Source organism: Schistocerca cancellata, chromosome 5 (genome assembly GCF_023864275.1).
Source record: "Schistocerca cancellata isolate TAMUIC-IGC-003103 chromosome 5, iqSchCanc2.1, whole genome shotgun sequence".
In the NCBI taxonomy this organism is placed as follows: domain Eukaryota; kingdom Metazoa; phylum Arthropoda; class Insecta; order Orthoptera; family Acrididae; genus Schistocerca; species Schistocerca cancellata.
In genome coordinates, this window is record NC_064630.1 from 480,568,004 (window position 1) to 480,586,737 (window position 18,734).

Here is an 18,734-nt window from a genome sequence, read left to right on the forward strand (position 1 = left end):
TGATCCTGCGGATGCGAAAGTATGCTGTTGACGCTCAGCTACATAGAGGCAAATGGTCATCGTAATACAATAAGAGAAATCAGATCGCGCACGGAAGGATTTGTCTTCGTTCTTCCCTCGCGCTCTTCAAGAATGGAACGGTGGGTAAAGAGTGTGAAACTGGTTCGATGACTCCTCTGCCAAGCAGCTAATTGGGAATTGCAGCAAGAATAATTACGCAGATGTTGACGTAGATTTTTCTCAGCTCTTCTACCATCCTGTTTTGACTGCAGCCTTACTTAAAATGTCTGTAAAAGAGGTTATAAGATGAACATCAACAAAAGTGACACGGGGGCAACGGAATGTAGTCGAATAAATCAGGCGCTACTGAGGACCTAGATTGGGAAATAAGGAGTTAAAAACAGTGGATGAGTTTCCATATTTGGGCAGCAAAATGGCTGATGATGGCGGAAGTAAAGAGAATATAAAATGCAGACCGGCAGTATAAAAAAAAAGCGTTTCGTGATAGCATAGTTTTTGTAAACATATTGGGATTAGTAGTGATCCCAATGAATTAGTAATAAAATATTATATGGAAGTCTCGAACGCATAAAAAAGTGTTTTCATGCGATCAGGGCTGTCCTACATAACATTCGGAAGTCTCCCCTGAAGGTATTTGTCTGGAGCGTAGCCGTGTACGAAAGTCAAATTACGACGATAATCTGTTCAGGCAAGAAGCCAATAGAACCTTTTGAAATGTAGCGCTACAGAAGAATGCTGAAGATTAGATGAGCAAATCTAGAAATTAATGAGGAGATACGGAATATCGGCAAGAAGAGAAATTTATGGTACACCAAGGAGGGGGCCGAGCAAAAGGAGGTATTTTGCCCCCCCCCCCCCCCCCCCCCCCCTGTAATCTGGAGCGCAAACGTTTTACTCATTACAATATTCTCAAACAACATTGACAACAATCAGTTCTATAGGACATAGTATGTTTGTTGAGTTACTTATAAAATTTAATTCTCGTGTTCTGCCTCGTCTCGTAACTGAAGAAATCATTTATATCAAAAATGGGAATTTTAGTCTCGTGGTCATTTTCAATGCGTTTCTTTTCCGAAGAATTACGTGGCTAAGAGCTGAATGTACTTTGTGTGTTCACACCACTTCAGCTAGAAATTGTGTGTTCGTTATGCAGTCTCTAGAGGTACCATCCACAGTAAATTTAACGGTGACATTTTTCCTATGCAACCTGAAATTCATAGCTTTTGATGTTCAATGTCACTTTATTGCATATGAATCAACTGTGAGCATCCTACATTTGTTTTCCCAGCTAACTTAAACTAACTTACGCTAAGGACAACACACACATCCATGTCCCAGGGAAGACTCGAACCTCCAATTGGGAGGAGCCGAGCGAACCGTGGCGAGGTGCCTACCACCCCGTGGATAACTTACACTATTGAGAAAATCATTGATGTATTTCAGGAACAGTATTGACTTTAATATGCTACCATGTAATGCATTTAGCTCTGAAAAGTGTTTCACTAAAAGCTTAAACTTGAGGTTGGTGTTATACTCTTTGTACTCAATCTACTAAGTATGATTAGAACCAGTAATCAAATATATCTTTTATTCCCAAAGATTCTACCTTATTTAATAGAATCGTATGGTCAACAGTTTCAAAAACCTTTGAAATAACTAAGAATTCGCCTCTGTTATGCTCATTCTTGTCAACAGCATCAGGTACTACTCTTGTGTATTCTACTACATCAGATACTGTACTTCTACCACTTCAGAACACAGCTTGTCATTCACTTACAAGGATGTATTTATTCACGTACTTCATTAATCTACCTCTCATACATTATTCCATTATCTTTGAAAATGATCACAGCAGGGAAACGGGACAGATTTTTTTCTGTCTTCTATACTGTCTTTCTCTAGCAGAGGCCCAGCCCTTGCCTTTTTTAAATTCTCTAGAAATTCCCTGATGCAAATAATTTTTTATGTTTTTTAAGGAAGTTGTATACTCAGTATGCATTGCTTCAGCAGACGTATTGGTACTGTATCTAAGTTTACTGACTTTTTTGTGGGTTTTGTGAAGTTCTACTGAATTCGTGCTCTGTGATTGGTAATAACATTATTGCATATAGTGCACAATTATTTACAGTATTTTATTTGTTATTGCGACTTTTCTGTAATTCCTCTGCAATGCTTGAAAAATTCTCATTCACATAGTCTTTCAAGTTATCTGGATCACTCTATCCCCTCTCCATTATCAGAATATTACTACGCTTCTGTTTGTCTCTTCCTGTTTCTTGTTCGTTTGCTTTTATTCTTTGTATGGTATACAATTTCGTAATTAAATGATATTTTTCCACCAATCGGCTACCTCCTATGAATCTTTTTGAAGTGGCGAAAATTTAAGAATCTGTCTCAATATGACACTTTTTTTATGGATTTGAGGTACTTGAGGGTTTTGGAGGACTTCCTTATAACTGCTTTATCCATTTGTTTTTGTGAGACTTTGCTATTGATGTGAATGCTATTGGGAACGTCTTTTCAAAGTTCAGTTTCAGTAAAGTTGGGAACTCACAGAATTATCATTTACATTGGTTTCTATACACACGTGACCACAACTGTGATTTGTTGGTTCCCTTGGAAAATCGTATATTTTGATATCTGATTAATGTCTTTTGCGGACCTGAGGTCAATGATAGATCCAATTGTCCTCACTTCTGTGAGTGACCGATACACAAACAATTTCTTGTTGATATCAAGCCTTGTTAATCACTAGCTTATATTTCAAAGTGTTTATCTTCACTTGCTGTATTAAGATTATGTCTTGATTTATATTTTGGTTCTTTTCTGATATAAATGCATGATCTTCCACACTTTGAATTAGTCCTACAGTCAGAGTGTGTCCTTTCATTCAACAGTAATGCTACATGTGGGATTTCCGTGTCCCGAACGTGGTCAATGACACAAACTACTGCACAGTTCCGAGATCGGAGTTCAACTTCAGTTTGTAGTATTTTATTTCTTATTGATTGCTTGTTGTCAGGAAGGACTGTTAAGTCTGTGCAACGTTCCAACGTTCCATGTTACTTTTTCCATTGGTTTTCTTTCTTTATGACATGCAGTAAGTGTGCTATCTGGTTTGTCACCATCTATTTCGCGAGTATTACTGCAGATTTATTTACACTGAGTGAGGGGGAGCCTGTTGTCTGGATTTACTTCCCCTTCCGATGAAAACAGCTATTTGACCATGTATCAGCCAAGAGCCAATCCGTATACTTTCATGTCTCAGCTGTGCCAGTCTTCCCTTTCCAGTCACATTTAGGTGCAGGCCACGCCTATGAAACACTACCTATCGACTGTCCCGACGAGTACGAGAGAAACATCGGCTGCCATCAGCGCTATTTTAACCCTACGTTAATCCGTCTCAGAAACCCCTGACGGCGGAACAGCTCGACAAAGTTTACATACATGCTTCGAATGAGGGAAGCTATTTTCTCTAGGCCACCACCAATCTCATGCGCTCTACGTCCAAACTGTATCTTTCCACACCCACTGTCTATATATGGCCTTGTTTCGAAAAATCCTTACATAAAGACCTTAAGTTCTCTATCACGTGATTAATCTTTACATTTTGTTTGAATATGCTGGTGGTCCGGTACCTGCCCTCAAGATTTCCTTTAACTGACGGCCTACGCCTCCCCTTGGCTTCTACCTAGCAGCAGTATTTTCCTCTGCCTACCATTTTGCACGTTTCAATGCTCTCTGCTCGTGGTTAAGATGTGCTGCACATTCCTGCTATTAGTCCTATTCGGGCCTCTTCTGCACTTAACTCTAGCAATGGTTAATATCTTTTTTTAGTGTTTATAATAGAACTACCAGATCGCATTCTCTTTATCTCTGCCTTCCTAACAATTTACATTTCCCAACCATCCTCATCCTCTCTGTCCCTCTTGATCCTGAATAGGTCATTTGTTGCTTCGTCCTGTTGCTCCTGAAGACCACAAATTTTCGCTTCCTGCTCCTCAAAATGTTCCTTCTGCAAATTTTGCAGTTCGAGGGGAGAGTCTCTACAATTTCTCCACTGTTCTTCCCACTAAAACTGCCTCCACCCTGTGGAAATACTCGTATTTTCTATAAGATTTGCAACAAATTCCCATGCTCTCTACCATGTAACAGCTTCCACATCTCTCTCTCAAAGTTAAATTAATTTCGAAAGAAGATTTAAACGTAATTTCAGAAATTTACTAATTTTGTCAAGGACGTGAGTTTGGATGTGTGTAAACAAAACCGACACTATCGTGAAGATTCTGTGTTTCTGTACTGGTTCAGAGTTATAACGACAGAAGAATGAGTTACTTGTTGTTTTGTTTTGAGAAAACGTGTGCTACCATTGTTGTTTGGATAGATTTTTAATAGTTTATAGCTCGGATAATTTACACCTAAGTAGCGTCTATCCAACTAGTAATTAACACGGAATGTGTTCGGAAATACTATTTACAAACGTTTAATTGCACTTTCATGGTGAAACTAGACATTACTGAAAATGATAACTGTCTTTTTTTAAAGAAGATTTTAGACTTAAGATAATTTTAATACAATTTTCGATATAACACTCAGATTTCAGCCACATCACGGCTATCGGGATTACAAATAATATGAGATGTTTTTAAGAAAACCTCCATCTTCTTCAGCACATATACCATGTTATGAACTGAGATAGTGTGACTTATTTTCAGGTTCTTTTCTTTTCCTTTATTAGTGTCATCTGTGTTACAAAGCATGTCAATTTATGTAGGAAATACCGTAAATGTTTATTTTCCAGCTTATACGTGGTATACCCAGAGGAATTGATATTTATGTAAATACAGAGGAACAGGGAGATGAGGACAGTTGAATGATAGTGTGGTCAGGGATAATAGTAATGGAATATGTTGGCCTTGTTGGCTGTAAAGTCGTCTAAAGGTACGAAAAATTAGAGGACGCTGAGAATTGTTTATCGGTGCGGTAGGTAGTGTAAAGAGAGCGCACTCTGACCAACAACGAGTGGTAATGTTTAGAAAGAAAAAGGGATTCAGCTGGTTAGCTGCTACAATGTCTATGGTGTGCTCTTGTTCAAAGGAAGAACTATGTGAAACGTCGTATATACAAGTAGTGCTAAGTAAGGAAAAATTGTGAGGGCGTAGTACGTGTTATTCTTTGTGGTTCATACTCGGTTAACGATAACCCTTCGTTCAAATTGGGCGTACGATCTTACTCCCATGAACTTCTATAAGACAGCAATCCATCAATCCATCGCCTGTTAGCACCAGCAACAATTTCAACTGTGAATTTTGTGAAATTAAAGAAAAAGTGTCGACATACTGGATACAATTACAATGCAGGTAAGGATACTGTGCCAGCCGCCATTATGGATCGACGTCAGGTAGGAGACGCTCTCATTCACACACCCTTGGACACCGAAACATATTTTTCAAGGGAACTAACAAATCGAAGTTGTGATGGTGTGCGCAGAGAAAGCAATGTAAATGCGAATTCTGTAAGTTCTCAACTTCATTGAAACTGAACTGAAATCAATACCTCTCATGTTTACTTTGTTGTTATTGAATAGTTACCATCTTTTTTAATTGTGCCCAAGACGTTTTGGAAGTTTCCCTTGGTTAGCATTGAACGCTGGAATTGGAAATCCTCTCTCATATATTCGCAAATAGGATACCCTCTGCCTCATTTCCAATTAGTGGGATACTTGATTCAAAAGAACAGTGACTCTGTAGTCTGTAGTGCTTCTACAATCAGCCAAATCTCAAAAGTACAGTCTACTTCTTGGAACATACATATTAACGAGAGGGTATGTATCCACTGACATGTGTCAACAATAACTTCATTCACAGAGGCTGTTCATTTCATTAGCTTCGTTACCGTGCAATCAAATAATATTCAGCCTCTTAAAATACGACACAAATATTCTGACAATAGTGTAACACAACTAATTAAATTATGCGATCTTAAATATGGCACCAAGTAGCAAAATACGTGTTTATTAAACCTTGACCATGGTTTCGACAGTTTTAAAACTGTCTTTGGAATGTATTGTACCTATTAAGAAATATTACGACATTGTATGTGAAACAGAGACGGTGTCATTACAATAAGGAAAATTACAGGAAATGTGTGAAAATAATTTTAGTGATGTATAATCATATAGAACTACATATTGTCTACATTCGATGTGGGAGTCGTTGATTCATTCTAGTACATGTGCTTGTATAACGCTTAATAATCATTTAAAAGACATGATGTAAAAGTAGTAGCTCTACTCTGTAAGGCATTGTCTTAAAACTTTTTAAAATACCACACATTTGATAGCTGCTGTGTTTACATTTTCCTTTAAATATTTTCAGTTTCTCCGTCAAGTGTGTCCATTTACAGTGTTCCTTCACGTCAGGGGTATACTTAAAGCATCAGTACTGTTGCCTTATACAATGTCGATATATCCTTGATGCGTTTTTGCTTTGAATCTCAAGGGGGGCAGGTGTCTCGCAGCAATGTAACGGAATCTCTACAGCCTACAGAAAAGTTAAAAAAGATAATGTGAATATAGACAAACAATAAAAACAGGTGATAAAACGGTGACATTGTAAAAAAAATTGACAGTGACATTCTGGTTTCTGTTTGCACGCGAACTTTTTTTTTTAAAAAAAAGAACACAACTGGCGACAGTATGGTGGCTGTTCACAGAACTGACAGGGGACGCACAACACTGAGCATTCACTTAAAACAGCACTATAGAGGCGACATAACGGCAGATGGGGGGCAGAGGAGGACCCGGACCAATGAGGGCGAAAAAAGGGGGGGGGAGCCGATGGAGGGAGAGGACATAGAAAAAGACGGACGCGAGAAGGAGTGGGGAAGGCAGTGGAGAGGAAAGCAAAAGGACTCGGAGGGAGAAAGGAGTCAGAGAGAGGGTAGGCCGGGAAAAAACAGGATGGAAGATGGGGGAGAGGGAGCCTAGGAAAAGGACAAAGTGATGGAGGGGGAGGTGAGGATCAGAGTTGTTAGGAGGGATAAATGGAGGGAGAGAGGGCATCAATGGAAGCCACCTTGGGAAAGGAGATGAAGGGTGTAGAGATGGAGGGTAGGGGGGGGGGGGCACAATGGTGAAGGCGTGGCAGAGAGTGCGGGTTGGAGAGGAGAGGAGAGGAGAGGAGAGGAGAGGAGTAACCAGGGGAAGATGGGGAGCAAGCCAGTAGGAGGTGTAGAGGACGCGGATATGTTCGAGGAAAAGGAGCAGATGGGGGCAAGGAATCAGGACAAAGAGGATCCGCTTGGGGGAAGTGCTTCTTGTGCGTTTTGGAAGATATTTTAAAGAGTTTGCTATGTTTACCTGAGTTTGGGCTCTTTATAAGCCATATGACTTTGATGGTACAATTTTTTTTACCCGCCTCCCATCTCCATCTTTTCAACTACTTAGTTAATATGTTAATTCTGTTAATAATATATATTAGTGAAATCACCCACGCTGCCACCTGCCACCGCCAGAGGCGACCTGACGTTAGTGCCTCTGCTCTTCAGCCAGTCGACACATGTCACCAGCTCTGTACTTGGCATATCTACATTCCATAGGATCTGATGTCACCTTTTATATTTAAGCTTTGATGTGGCACACTTCACGTGGCTGCATCCATTGTCAAATGTTGGTATTTAAAATTTTTTAAAGATAAAGCCCTAATGTAGAGAGCTATCACTTATGTACACTCCTGGAAATTGAAATAAGAACACCGTGAATTCATTGTCCCAGGAAGGGGAAACTTTATTGACACATTCCTGGGGTCAGATACATCACATGATCACACTGACAGAACCACAGGCACATAGACACAGGCAACAGAGCATGCACAATGTCGGCACTAGTACAGTGTATATCCACCTTTCGCAGCAATGCAGGCTGCTATTCTCCCATGGAGACGATCGTAGAGATGCTGGATGTAGTCCTGTGGAACGGCTTGCCATGCCATTTCCACCTGGCGCCTCAGTTGGACCAGCGTTCGTGCTGGACGTGCAGACCGCGTGAGACGACGCTTCATCCAGTCCCAAACATGCTCAATGGGGGACAGATCCGGAGATCTTGCTGGCCAGGGTAGTTGACTTACACCTTCTAGAGCACGTTGGGTGGCACGGGATACATGCGGACGTGCATTGTCCTGTTGGAACAGCAAGTTCCCTTGCCGGTCTAGGAATGGTAGAACGATGGGTTCGATGACGATTTGGATGTACCGTGCACTATTCAGTGTCCCCTCGACGATCACCAGTGGTGTACGGCCAGTGTAGGAGATCGCTCCCCACACCATGATGCCGGGTGTTGGCCCTGTGTGCCTCGGTCGTATGCAGTCCTGATTGTGGCGCTCACCTGCACGGCGCCAAACACGCATACGACCATCATTGGCACCAAGGCAGAAGCGACTCTCATCGCTGAAGACGACACGTCTCCATTCGTCCCTCCATTCACGCCTGTCGCGACACCACTGGAGGCGGGCTGCACGATGTTGGGGCGTGAGCGGAAGACGGCCTAACGGTGTGCGGGACCGTAGCCCAGCTTCATGGAGACGGTTGCGAATGGTCCTCGCCGATACCCCAGTAGCAACAGTGTCCCTAATTTGCTAGGAAGTGGCGGTGCGGTCCCCTACGGCACTGCGTAGGATCCTACGGTCTTGGCGTGCATCCGTGCGTCGCTGCGGTCCAGTCCCAGGTCGACGGGCACGTGCACCTTCCGCCGACCACTGGCGACAACATCGATGTACTGTGGAGACCTCACGCCCCACGTGTTGAGCAATTCGGCGGTACGTCCACCCGGCCTCCCGCATGCCCACTATACGCCCTCGCTCAAAGTCCGTCAACTGCACATACGGTTCACGTCCACGCTGTCGCGGCATGCTACCAGTGTTAAAGACTGCGATGGAGCTCCGTATGTCACGGCAAACTGGCTGACACTGACGGCGGCGGTGCACAAATGTTGCGCAGCTAGCGCCATTCGACGGCCAACACCGCGGTTCCTGGTGTGTCCGCTGTGCCGTGCGTGTGATCATTGCTTGTACAGCCCTCTCGCAGTGTCCGGAGCAAGTATGGTGGGTCTGACACACCGGTGTCAATGTGTTCTTTTTTCCATTTCCAGGAGTGTATTTCAAATGGACATTAAGTGGATGTCCGGCACGTGTACTAGAGAGAGTCAACGATACCAATATCAGATATAGATAATATGCGAATCTACATGAGTATGCTAAACTAAAATTATTTATAAATTTTTTCTGTAATTTTGTTTATTGTAATTATACCATCTCTGTTCCACACATAATCTCGTAGTATTTGTTCTTAGATACAATAACTTCTGTAGAAGACTTTTTTAAAACTGTTGAAACATTGGTCAAAGTTTGATAAAACTTTATTGTGCAACTGGCTAGAGGTTATTTTCAAAACGCTGAAGCTCCTAATTGAGATATTTCTGTTTTGCATTACCTAAATTTGCATTTGTTAATATTAGGTATCTGGATGAATGTCTGAGTGCGGGTGTACTGGTGTACTGTGTGCTTCGTTCTGCCTCCAGATTAAAGAACAACAGTGGGAGGGACATAACAAGAGGGAAATAGTTTTATTATAGGAACCGTGAAACTTAATGCTGTACCGAGCGCTCAAGAATCAAAATTTTTCTCCAAAAAATCTAGCGTCTCGTTGATACCCTGAGACGAAGGGCCGCTGTTGTCATCAAAACCAAAAGTAGATGATACGAACCCGTGGGGACGTTTCCAAAAATCACCTGCCCGTCACTTTTGTGTCAACCAGACTTGAAGAACACCACAAATTTTGAATGTGCTCTCACTGAAATTTATATAAACGATTTAGGAGACAATCTGAGCAGCCGTCTTAGGTTGTTTACAGATGATGCTATGATGCTATCGTTTATCGCCCAATAAAGTCACCACACGCTCAAAACGACTTGAAAAACGATTTAGAAGAGATATTTGTATGGCGAAAATTGACAACTGACCCTAAATAATGACAAGTATAAGGTCATCCACATAAGTGCTAAATCTAATCCGCTAAACTTTGGTTACAACGATATATCAACCAAATCTAAAGTCCGTAAATTTAACTGTATATCTAGGAATAGCAATTAAGAAGAACTTAAGTCGGAAAGAACAAATAGAAAATGTTGTGGGGAAGACGAACCAGAGATTATGTTTTATTGTCTGAACACTTGGAAGATGCGACAGATATACCAAAGAGACTGCCAACGCTACGTTTGTCCATCCTCTTTTGTAGTGCTTCTGCGCTGCGGGGGATCCTCACCAGATAGAATTAACAGAGTACATCGAGAAAGTTCAAGAAGAGCAGCACTTTTTTACTATCGATAAATAGCGAGGAGACTGTCACGGACGTGATACACAATTTGAGGTGGATGCCATTAAAATAAACACGTTGTGATGGAATTTCAGTCGCCGACTTTCTCCTCCGAATGTGAAAATATTTTATTGAGAAATGATCATCATAATAAAACAAGGGAAATCAAAGCTCGCACGCGAAGACCTAGATTTTCTTTCTTCCGCACGTTGTTCAAGGGAGGGATAACAGACAATTAGAGCGAAGGAAGTTGGATGAACCCTCTGTTAGGCATTTAGGCTTGATCTGCGCATTAGCCATATAGATGTAGTTGTAGACTGCTGCCTATTCGCATATTTTTGTTGGTTGCAGAACCCCGGCACATTTAGCGTTGTACTGCATTAACACGAAGGAGTTATACATCACTGCAGAATATTACGCTCACACGACAAGCAGCTGCTTAGCTACTGAGAAATGTTGCTAAACGCGTTCTGACAAACATACAAAGACAATTTCCAGAGAAAAAGGTAACGTAGAATTTAGTCATTACCCTGCAGGCAGGTATCCGAAGCAGCTGACAGGGTGAAGCCGTCCTCGCAAACACACCTTTTTCCGTTGCATATGGCTCCAGAGACAGCGCTACAGGTCTCGTTATCGGAACACTGGCCGCTCACACCTAGAAAACAGACAAAGGGCAAATGAAAGACTCACTCCTAGACTGCATCGACTCGAGTTATTGTGCTCCTATTAACGGCTCATGCACCGTATCTCAATCACCTACATTGAGTAGGATGCGGAAACTAAGCAATCTATGAAAGTGGAGAGGAAGGTCCGCTGATCACGTGTCCGTCCCCGTTTCCAGGTAGAGAGAGAATGCAATTAGAATGCGATCTGCAAACAACTGTAAAGGACTAAAACTTAAGAACTACAGTTAATATGATACCACATAGAATAAAAACGAATTGCTCAACTTTCAGTCCTTAAGATTAAGTAAACCCACTGAATCTCAAGGTAACGACAACAGATCAGAAGGAAAATGTAGATTTATATCATAATAGAGGATGTTACACACGAATACATACAATTAAGAGAAACTATAAAAAATAAAAACAAAGTAAAGAAATGCCTAGGCCACACAGACGGGTGTGCGTAGACTCAATGTTTGCTGAGGCACGCTCATACCAGCGGAGGCAGTGAAAAATGTTGTCGTAAGAATACATCTAGATGGAGGAATAGTCGTAGCTAGTCGGCAAACTTCGACCTATTCCGACACACACAGTGAAAGATCTAGTTACTTAAGCTAGAAGTTATTCACATAGAACTGTAATTCAATTATTTCTATTTCATGTTGTTCTTATTTGACTATATTCTCAAGATTTTATTTCCACATTAGTATTAGCGATAGTTTCCATTGTCATGGCTTATAAAGCATCGTATGTCAATCATGGGTATTGAATATGTATGACCCGTTTCGGAGTTTCTGGATATCGTCGCAATAAATTGAATTGAAACTCCAAGAAAACGTGTGATGAAAGTCCAATTTTATCATCTGAGACAAAAAGCGTTTAAAGGGATCTGTGACCATATTGGTACTAATGATTATACACTTGTCTTGGTCACCAAATATTTTTTCTTTATTTTTAACTTCTCATGGTGTGTTTCGGGTTACCCCATTATAAGTTTTGTGGCATAAGATCAGAATGTGAGGCGGAAGACAAAAATATGCATTACATTGAAGCACTGAAGCTGAGTAACAAATCTTTAATATCGATCGCAGTATCCTGTCATTTATAGTCATTCCAATGCAAGAAAAGTGACGAAACTGGCTCAGGCAGTACAACATGTTATGAGGTAAAGAATCTTTGCCGCTAGGCGGCGTTAGTAACAGTATCAAAATGCATATGACAAAGGCATATCTGCGAATGTGAACACTTATTACAGGTATAAATAATATTTAGCTCCAATTACACCAAAAAATGAGTACAGGCGGAACGAAATTTCAGGGAAGTGGATGAGAACTGCAACATGTCGAATGTTACATAATACGTGCTGTAAAGTTTCAATGTTTTCCCACAAGCTCTACACACCACTTTACATAAAGAACCGGCATCTCATTTGCTTGTCGCAAAAAATCCTCCAGTTCCCTACTTCTCATATTTTACAATTCATGTGTTTTGTCGTTCACTGAATGTGCTGTGCACCTCCATGGCTTGTTAAAGCATTGCTTGTATTATCTTCAAACATCTACTGTTAAGTGGTTCTTAGGTAAGTTGTACAGAACATATTTCCCAGAATAGAGTTTAGTTAAAAATGTACAGCATTTGTTCGGTAAATTGTAATGTTAATGTAATAACAGATTAAACAGACTACAAATATTTTCTGTCACTGGGCTGTATTTGACAGAGGTCCTACATAATTCCAATAATATCCATGTTCCCGTGTTATCAAATTTTAAGTGCGTAATTTTTTGTGATTTGATGTACCACGTGTTAGTTGATTCTATATTCTACGGCTTCTGCACTAATTTATTATATTATACAATTGACGTTAAATAATACAAGTAATTTTAATAAACGCTGACACTCCTAAGATATATCTGTTGTCATAGGCATTCTGACTGTCGCTAACCCCACGTAGTGGCAAAGATTGTTTACTTTATGAAGCATTGTTATTTCTGAGCAAATTTTGGCACTAATGTTATTATGGAATGATTATAAGTGAAAAGATACTGTGTAAGGATCTTAAAGGTATGTTACCTAGCTTCATTGCTTCATTGTAATGTACATTTCTCCATTCGACGTTACATTGTATCGTTATGTCTCAGATCGATGGCGGGGTAACCCGAAACGCGTCATGAGAAATAAAAATTAAGAAAAATTCTTTGGCAACCATGAAAAATGTACAGTAGTGGAAATCTGTGTATAGGCAGCGTTTCTACTAAAGTAACAATACAATAATTGTAGCACACCGTACCGAATTTATTATGAATGTAGTAGATGCATGTAAGACATAAACAATCATGATGTAGCTGCATAATTTTTTCCTGGATGGAAATTGGTATAAAGGCACTAAGAGTCCTGTTGTGTTATTGCATTGTTAGTATTTTGTCCAAACTCCATTCTTTATAATTACCTCAAAAATTGATCTCGGCATTGATTTTGCTAGGGTTTGCAGTTCTTGCAGTGGAATTGTCACCCACTTTTTTCGTATCGCACTTTTCAGCTTACTTACGGCCTCAAATTGCCTTCCATTGTGATAAACACGTCAGGTATTGCATACAGGTTTTCCACGGTATTCATATCCATGGTACGTGCAGACCAGGGCAAGACACCGAGATTTTATCTTCAAAGCACTTTTTGGTGGCAGCAGGAACATAAACAGATGCACTATCTTGTTCAAACATCAGAGTTTCGTTCGCTAGGTACTCATACATTGTAATCAATTTCGTCTCTAGCATGTCTGTGTAAATATTAGAGTTCATTCTAGCGTTCAGCCAAGCAATGCATGATTTGCCCACAGCGCAATCATAACACTTTCGTCTCCAAAATTTCTGCTTATTCTTAGCTGCTGCTCTGTTCTCAGATCATCTTAATAACATTGAAACCCATCCGTCCCATCCAAATTAAACTGCTTCTCATCGCTCAAAATCCCTTTATCCCATTCTGAAGTTTGCAACATACGTTTTTCAGCAAACTCCAGTCAAGCCCGTTTATGTTTTGGGATTACAGCAAGTTTCTGAAGTCGCTCATGTAATGCAAGATGCTGTCATGGGACAAAATGTATCGTATACATGTGCCAATTAATGACAACCATAAATCAGCAACAGATTGAGAATAATAGCGTTGTATGGCCATTGCTTTGTTCAAAAGGAACTGTTTTGATACCTCAAATAATTTTCTACTTAGACCATGTTTACCGTTCCGTCCATATCGTGCGCCCAATCTCACAAAATTATCGGTCACCGTACTTGAACGATTCAACTTCTTGGCGATTGGACGATTAGAGAGTCACATTTGTTTTTCATCTTGAGATAAGTGTCTTCCACGTTTCATTGTGCCAAATATTGGTTTATGTAGACAACACGCACTTTCATTAAAGGCGTCTGTTTCCTATCCACATTAAAGCCACAAACACACACACTGACACCACACACAGCTGATTGCCTTTGTACTGAGTTCCACCGCCTACCACCTGAATCTTTGCCGTCTTGTTGTATACTGTACTACTGGCATCAACTTTGATACCATCTGCCTGCATTTGTCGGGATACTGCCGGCCGGTGTGGTGGAGCGGTTCTAGACGCTTCAGTCTGGAACCGCGCGACCGCTACGCTCGCTCGTTCGAATCCTGCCTCGGGCATAGATGTGTGTGATGTCCTTAGGTTGGTTAGGTTTAAGTACTTCTAAGTTCTAGGGGACTGATGACCTCAGATGTTAAGTCCCATAGTGCTCAGAGCCATTTGAACCATTTGTTAAAAATGGCTCTGAGCACTATGGGACTTAACATCTATGGTCATCAGTCCCCTAGAACTTAGAACTACTTAAACCTAACTAACCTAAGGACATCACACAACACCCAGTCATCACGAGGCAGAGAAAATCCCTGATCCCGCCGGGAATCGAAGCCGGGAACCCGGGCGCGGGAAGCGAGAACGCTACTGCACGACCACGAGCTGCGGACCGAACCATTTGTTATTCTTGAGCACTGCATCCGCATAGCGAAGTCGAGAAAGCGGCAAAAAATGGTTCAAATGGCTCTGAGCATTATGGGACTTAACTGCTGAGGTCATCAGTCCCCTAGAACTTAGAAGTACTTAAACCTAACTAACCTAAGGACATCGCACACATCCATGCCCGAGGCAGGATTCCAACCTGTGACCGTAGCGGTCGCGCGGTTCCAGACTGAAGCGCCTAGAACCGCTCGGCCACTCCGGCCGGCGAGAAAGCGGCACCCCTAGTCCACCGCAAGCTCTCCACGATTCTCTGCCTCACTCGCCTTTACGCTACCAAGCACTCGTCTATATTGACCCAACAAATGCGTCGCCCTTACCGCGTGATGAAATGAAATGAAATGTCGTGTGGCTAGGGCCACCCGGTCTCCTGGTGCAAGTCTTTTTAGGTGACGCAGCTTCGGCGACTTGCGCGTCGATGGGGATAATATGATGATGAAGACAACACAACATCCAGTCCCTGAGCGGAGAAAATCTCCGACCCAGCCTGCAATCGAACTCGGGCCCCTTTGCATGGCATCCTGTCTCGCTGACCACTCAGCTATCGAGGTTGACTCCGCGTGATTATAGCCCCTTTTACTCGATCGACGTTCTTGTCTCATTTATAACTCAACACAGATGAGTCTACTACGGCGCCTCTGCCGTATGATTCCTGCACTGAGTGTCGCCTGCCTCGAATGGTCATTTTCGTTTACACGACGTCGCCAAATTGTGTTTCGACAGCTTCAATGAAATGTACGAACAAGCTATGGTAATAGGGTTTATGATGAGCAAATCAAAATTAATAGTGAATTTTCCTGTCGAAAGCCGTGTGGTAAATTCTCTACACGCCTGAGAACAGAAAAAACATGAAAAGTAGCGTCGAAACATTTCCCAACATACACATTTATTTGCTCGATAAAATATAGAATACACAACAAACAATATCTAGAACACAATAACTGATATTTTGTTTTATCCCCTGTATCTTATTTGCTCGATACGTGACATATAACATCGAAAATTATTTTCCTTATCACGTAATACTGACTTTTTCACTGTTGAAGTAATTTTAATTATAGCAGACTTATCTAATACCATCTTATTTATGCACATTGTAGCCTTTTTCTGTGTAAATTGTAAATACCTTTTTGCTCTCAGGCATTTCGCCTCTCTTGAAAAAGAATACTGGTAGTGCAACCTTTTCACTGTGACACGAAAACAAAGAAAACTACACAATAAAGGTTAAGACGACACGAAAGCACAAAACCCACTTCCATTATAGCAGTGAGTTCACCAGCGGTTGGTTGCTAATTTAAACGCGGGCACGAAAGGTATAAGCACTTCGAGCAGTCGATATTGATCAGGCTGCCGTAAAAGCAGTACAGAGTGAAACAGTCATCTTTGGAAATGTTCGCAACGTTGGGTAAGTCTATAAGCCCTCTCTCTCGTAGAGCGAGAAAACGCCCCTGTGATCGAACGCGCTACTGCAGAGCTGTATAACATACATAAAAATTTAGCTGGGTATACCCTATCAATAACTGACCGACTCCTGAAATTAGAATGTCTTTGTCTCATTACAAAAATTTACACGGTCTTCAAGCTAAATTCAGACTATACAGTACATAAAATCTGACAAAACCTTAATTTTCATTTGCAGTTTCTCGCTTTTTGGTTCTAAAGACACTAAATATATTTACTATTGTGGATCATTTTGGGTACATCGAATACAAACAAAGGGGAAATTAGGAAACGGAACTAAATTTCAGTAAGCATAAACAAAACAAAAAAAAGTGGAAATTTGTGGTAAGTTCCTATGGGACCAAACTGCTGAGGTCATCGGTCCCTAGACTTACACACTACTTAGTCTAACTTTAACTTACGGCAAGGAAAACTCACACACCCATGTCCGAGAGAGGACTCGAACTTCCTATGGGGGGAGCCGCGCGAACCGTTGCAAGGCGCCTGAGGCCGCGTGACTACTCCGTGCGACGCAGAAAAAAAAATCTTTTAAGTTTGCCGATGGCGTATTTCTGTCAGAGATAGCAAGGAAATTGAAAGAGCAGTAGAACTGGATGTATAACTTCTTGAAAAGAATTCTAAGGTAACTATCAACAAAAATAAAAAAATAGCGATAGAGTGTAGTGGAACTGAATCAGACGATGCTGGGGGAAAATAGATGAGACACTAAAAGTAGTAGACGAGTTTCGGTATTTCTGCAGCAAAATAACTGACAATGACCGAAGACAGGGGATACAAAACTGGTTATAGCAACAGAAGCGTTGCTGAAAAAGAGAAACTTTTTAACATCAAATATAAATGTATGCTGTAGGAAGTTTTATCTGAAGGTGTTTATTTGGTGTACAGCCTTTGTTAGGAAGTGAAACGTGGGCGATAGACAATACAGATAAGAAGCCTATGTAAGCTTTTGAAATGTGCTACTACAGAAGATCAATATAACGAATAACTAATAAAGTGACACTAAATAGAATAAAGGAGAAGAGAAATTCATGAGTCGAGTAGAAAAAGGGATCGGTTCACTGGACGCAGCGAGAGGCAAAATAAATAGTTAAATTGATTAAGGCGGGAGGGGGGAGTGAGTGTCTGTGGAGGGGGAGTAAAAGTGTGGTGGGAGATCAAATATTGACACACTAAGGACGTTTAAATGCATGTTGAGTGCTGTATTTAGGAGGTTTACGACTAGCACAAGATAGACTTCCAAGGAGTTTTGAATCACAGTACTCTTTAGACTGAAGGCATCAACAGCTCCGAAACAAATATTGTACATTTATATCTTATTAATTAGGTGAATTATTTGCCATAGTACTTAATCTGCGAACTATGAAGTTCTTGTACCAACTACACTAGTCCTATTAATAATAATAATAATAATAATAACTTGCGGCGCGTGTTTCAGCGCTGTGCCAGGTACTTACCCACGGAACAGACTGTTGGCCCAGTTTGTAGGTAGCCGGTACCGCATACGCACCGGCCACCGCTGCAGATGGAGTGTTCGAACAAAGAGGTGCATTCGCTGTACGACACACATTCATCGCCCAGTTCTGGAAATAGTTAACCGTTGCATTCCTTTCGGCTTCTCGTTCCACATGCATTGTTATCGTACTAGCGGTAAGAATGTGTTCATATATCTTGCATGACGTGTCAGTGAAGAATACACTGTGTGTTTGCTAATACTCTATACCCTCGATCTATTAAGTCAACGTTAGACTCACTCTCCTTGTAACATCTTTTTAAATGTTTTTTTTATTGATCGATAATACAGCAGTTAGACATTTTTTTCAAATCCGAGGAATGTACACTACTGGCCATTAAAATTGCTGCATCAAGAAGAAATGCAAATGATAAGCGGGTATTCATTGGACAAATTATACTAGAACTGACATGTGATTACATTTTCACGCAATTTCGGTACATAGATTCTCAGAAATCAGTACCCAGAACAACCACCTCTGGCCGTAATAACGGCCCTGAGACGCCTCGGCATTGAGTCAAACAGAGCTTTGATGGCGTGTACAGGTACAGCTGCCCATGCAGATTCAACACGATACCATAGTTCATCAAGAGTAGCGGCGTATTGTGACGAGGCAGTTGCTCGGCCACCATTGACCAGACGTTTTCAATTGGTGAGAGATCTGGAG

At 41.2% G+C, this 18,734-nt stretch overlaps 1 protein-coding gene across 1 annotated transcript in view; it reads right to left on the reverse strand.

Annotated features, from left to right (window-relative positions):
- The window catches only part of LOC126187846 (prion-like-(Q/N-rich) domain-bearing protein 25), a 150,383-nt gene that overhangs the window by 11,901 nt on the left and 119,748 nt on the right, over positions 1-18,734 (reverse strand). Inside the window, exons 10-11 of the mRNA XM_049929157.1 lie at positions 18,012-18,137; positions 10,919-11,044 (exon numbers count right to left, since the gene is read on the reverse strand). Coding sequence (XP_049785114.1) covers positions 10,919-11,044; positions 18,012-18,137 — 252 coding nt within the window. The remainder of the gene's footprint in view (positions 1-10,918; positions 11,045-18,011; positions 18,138-18,734) is intronic.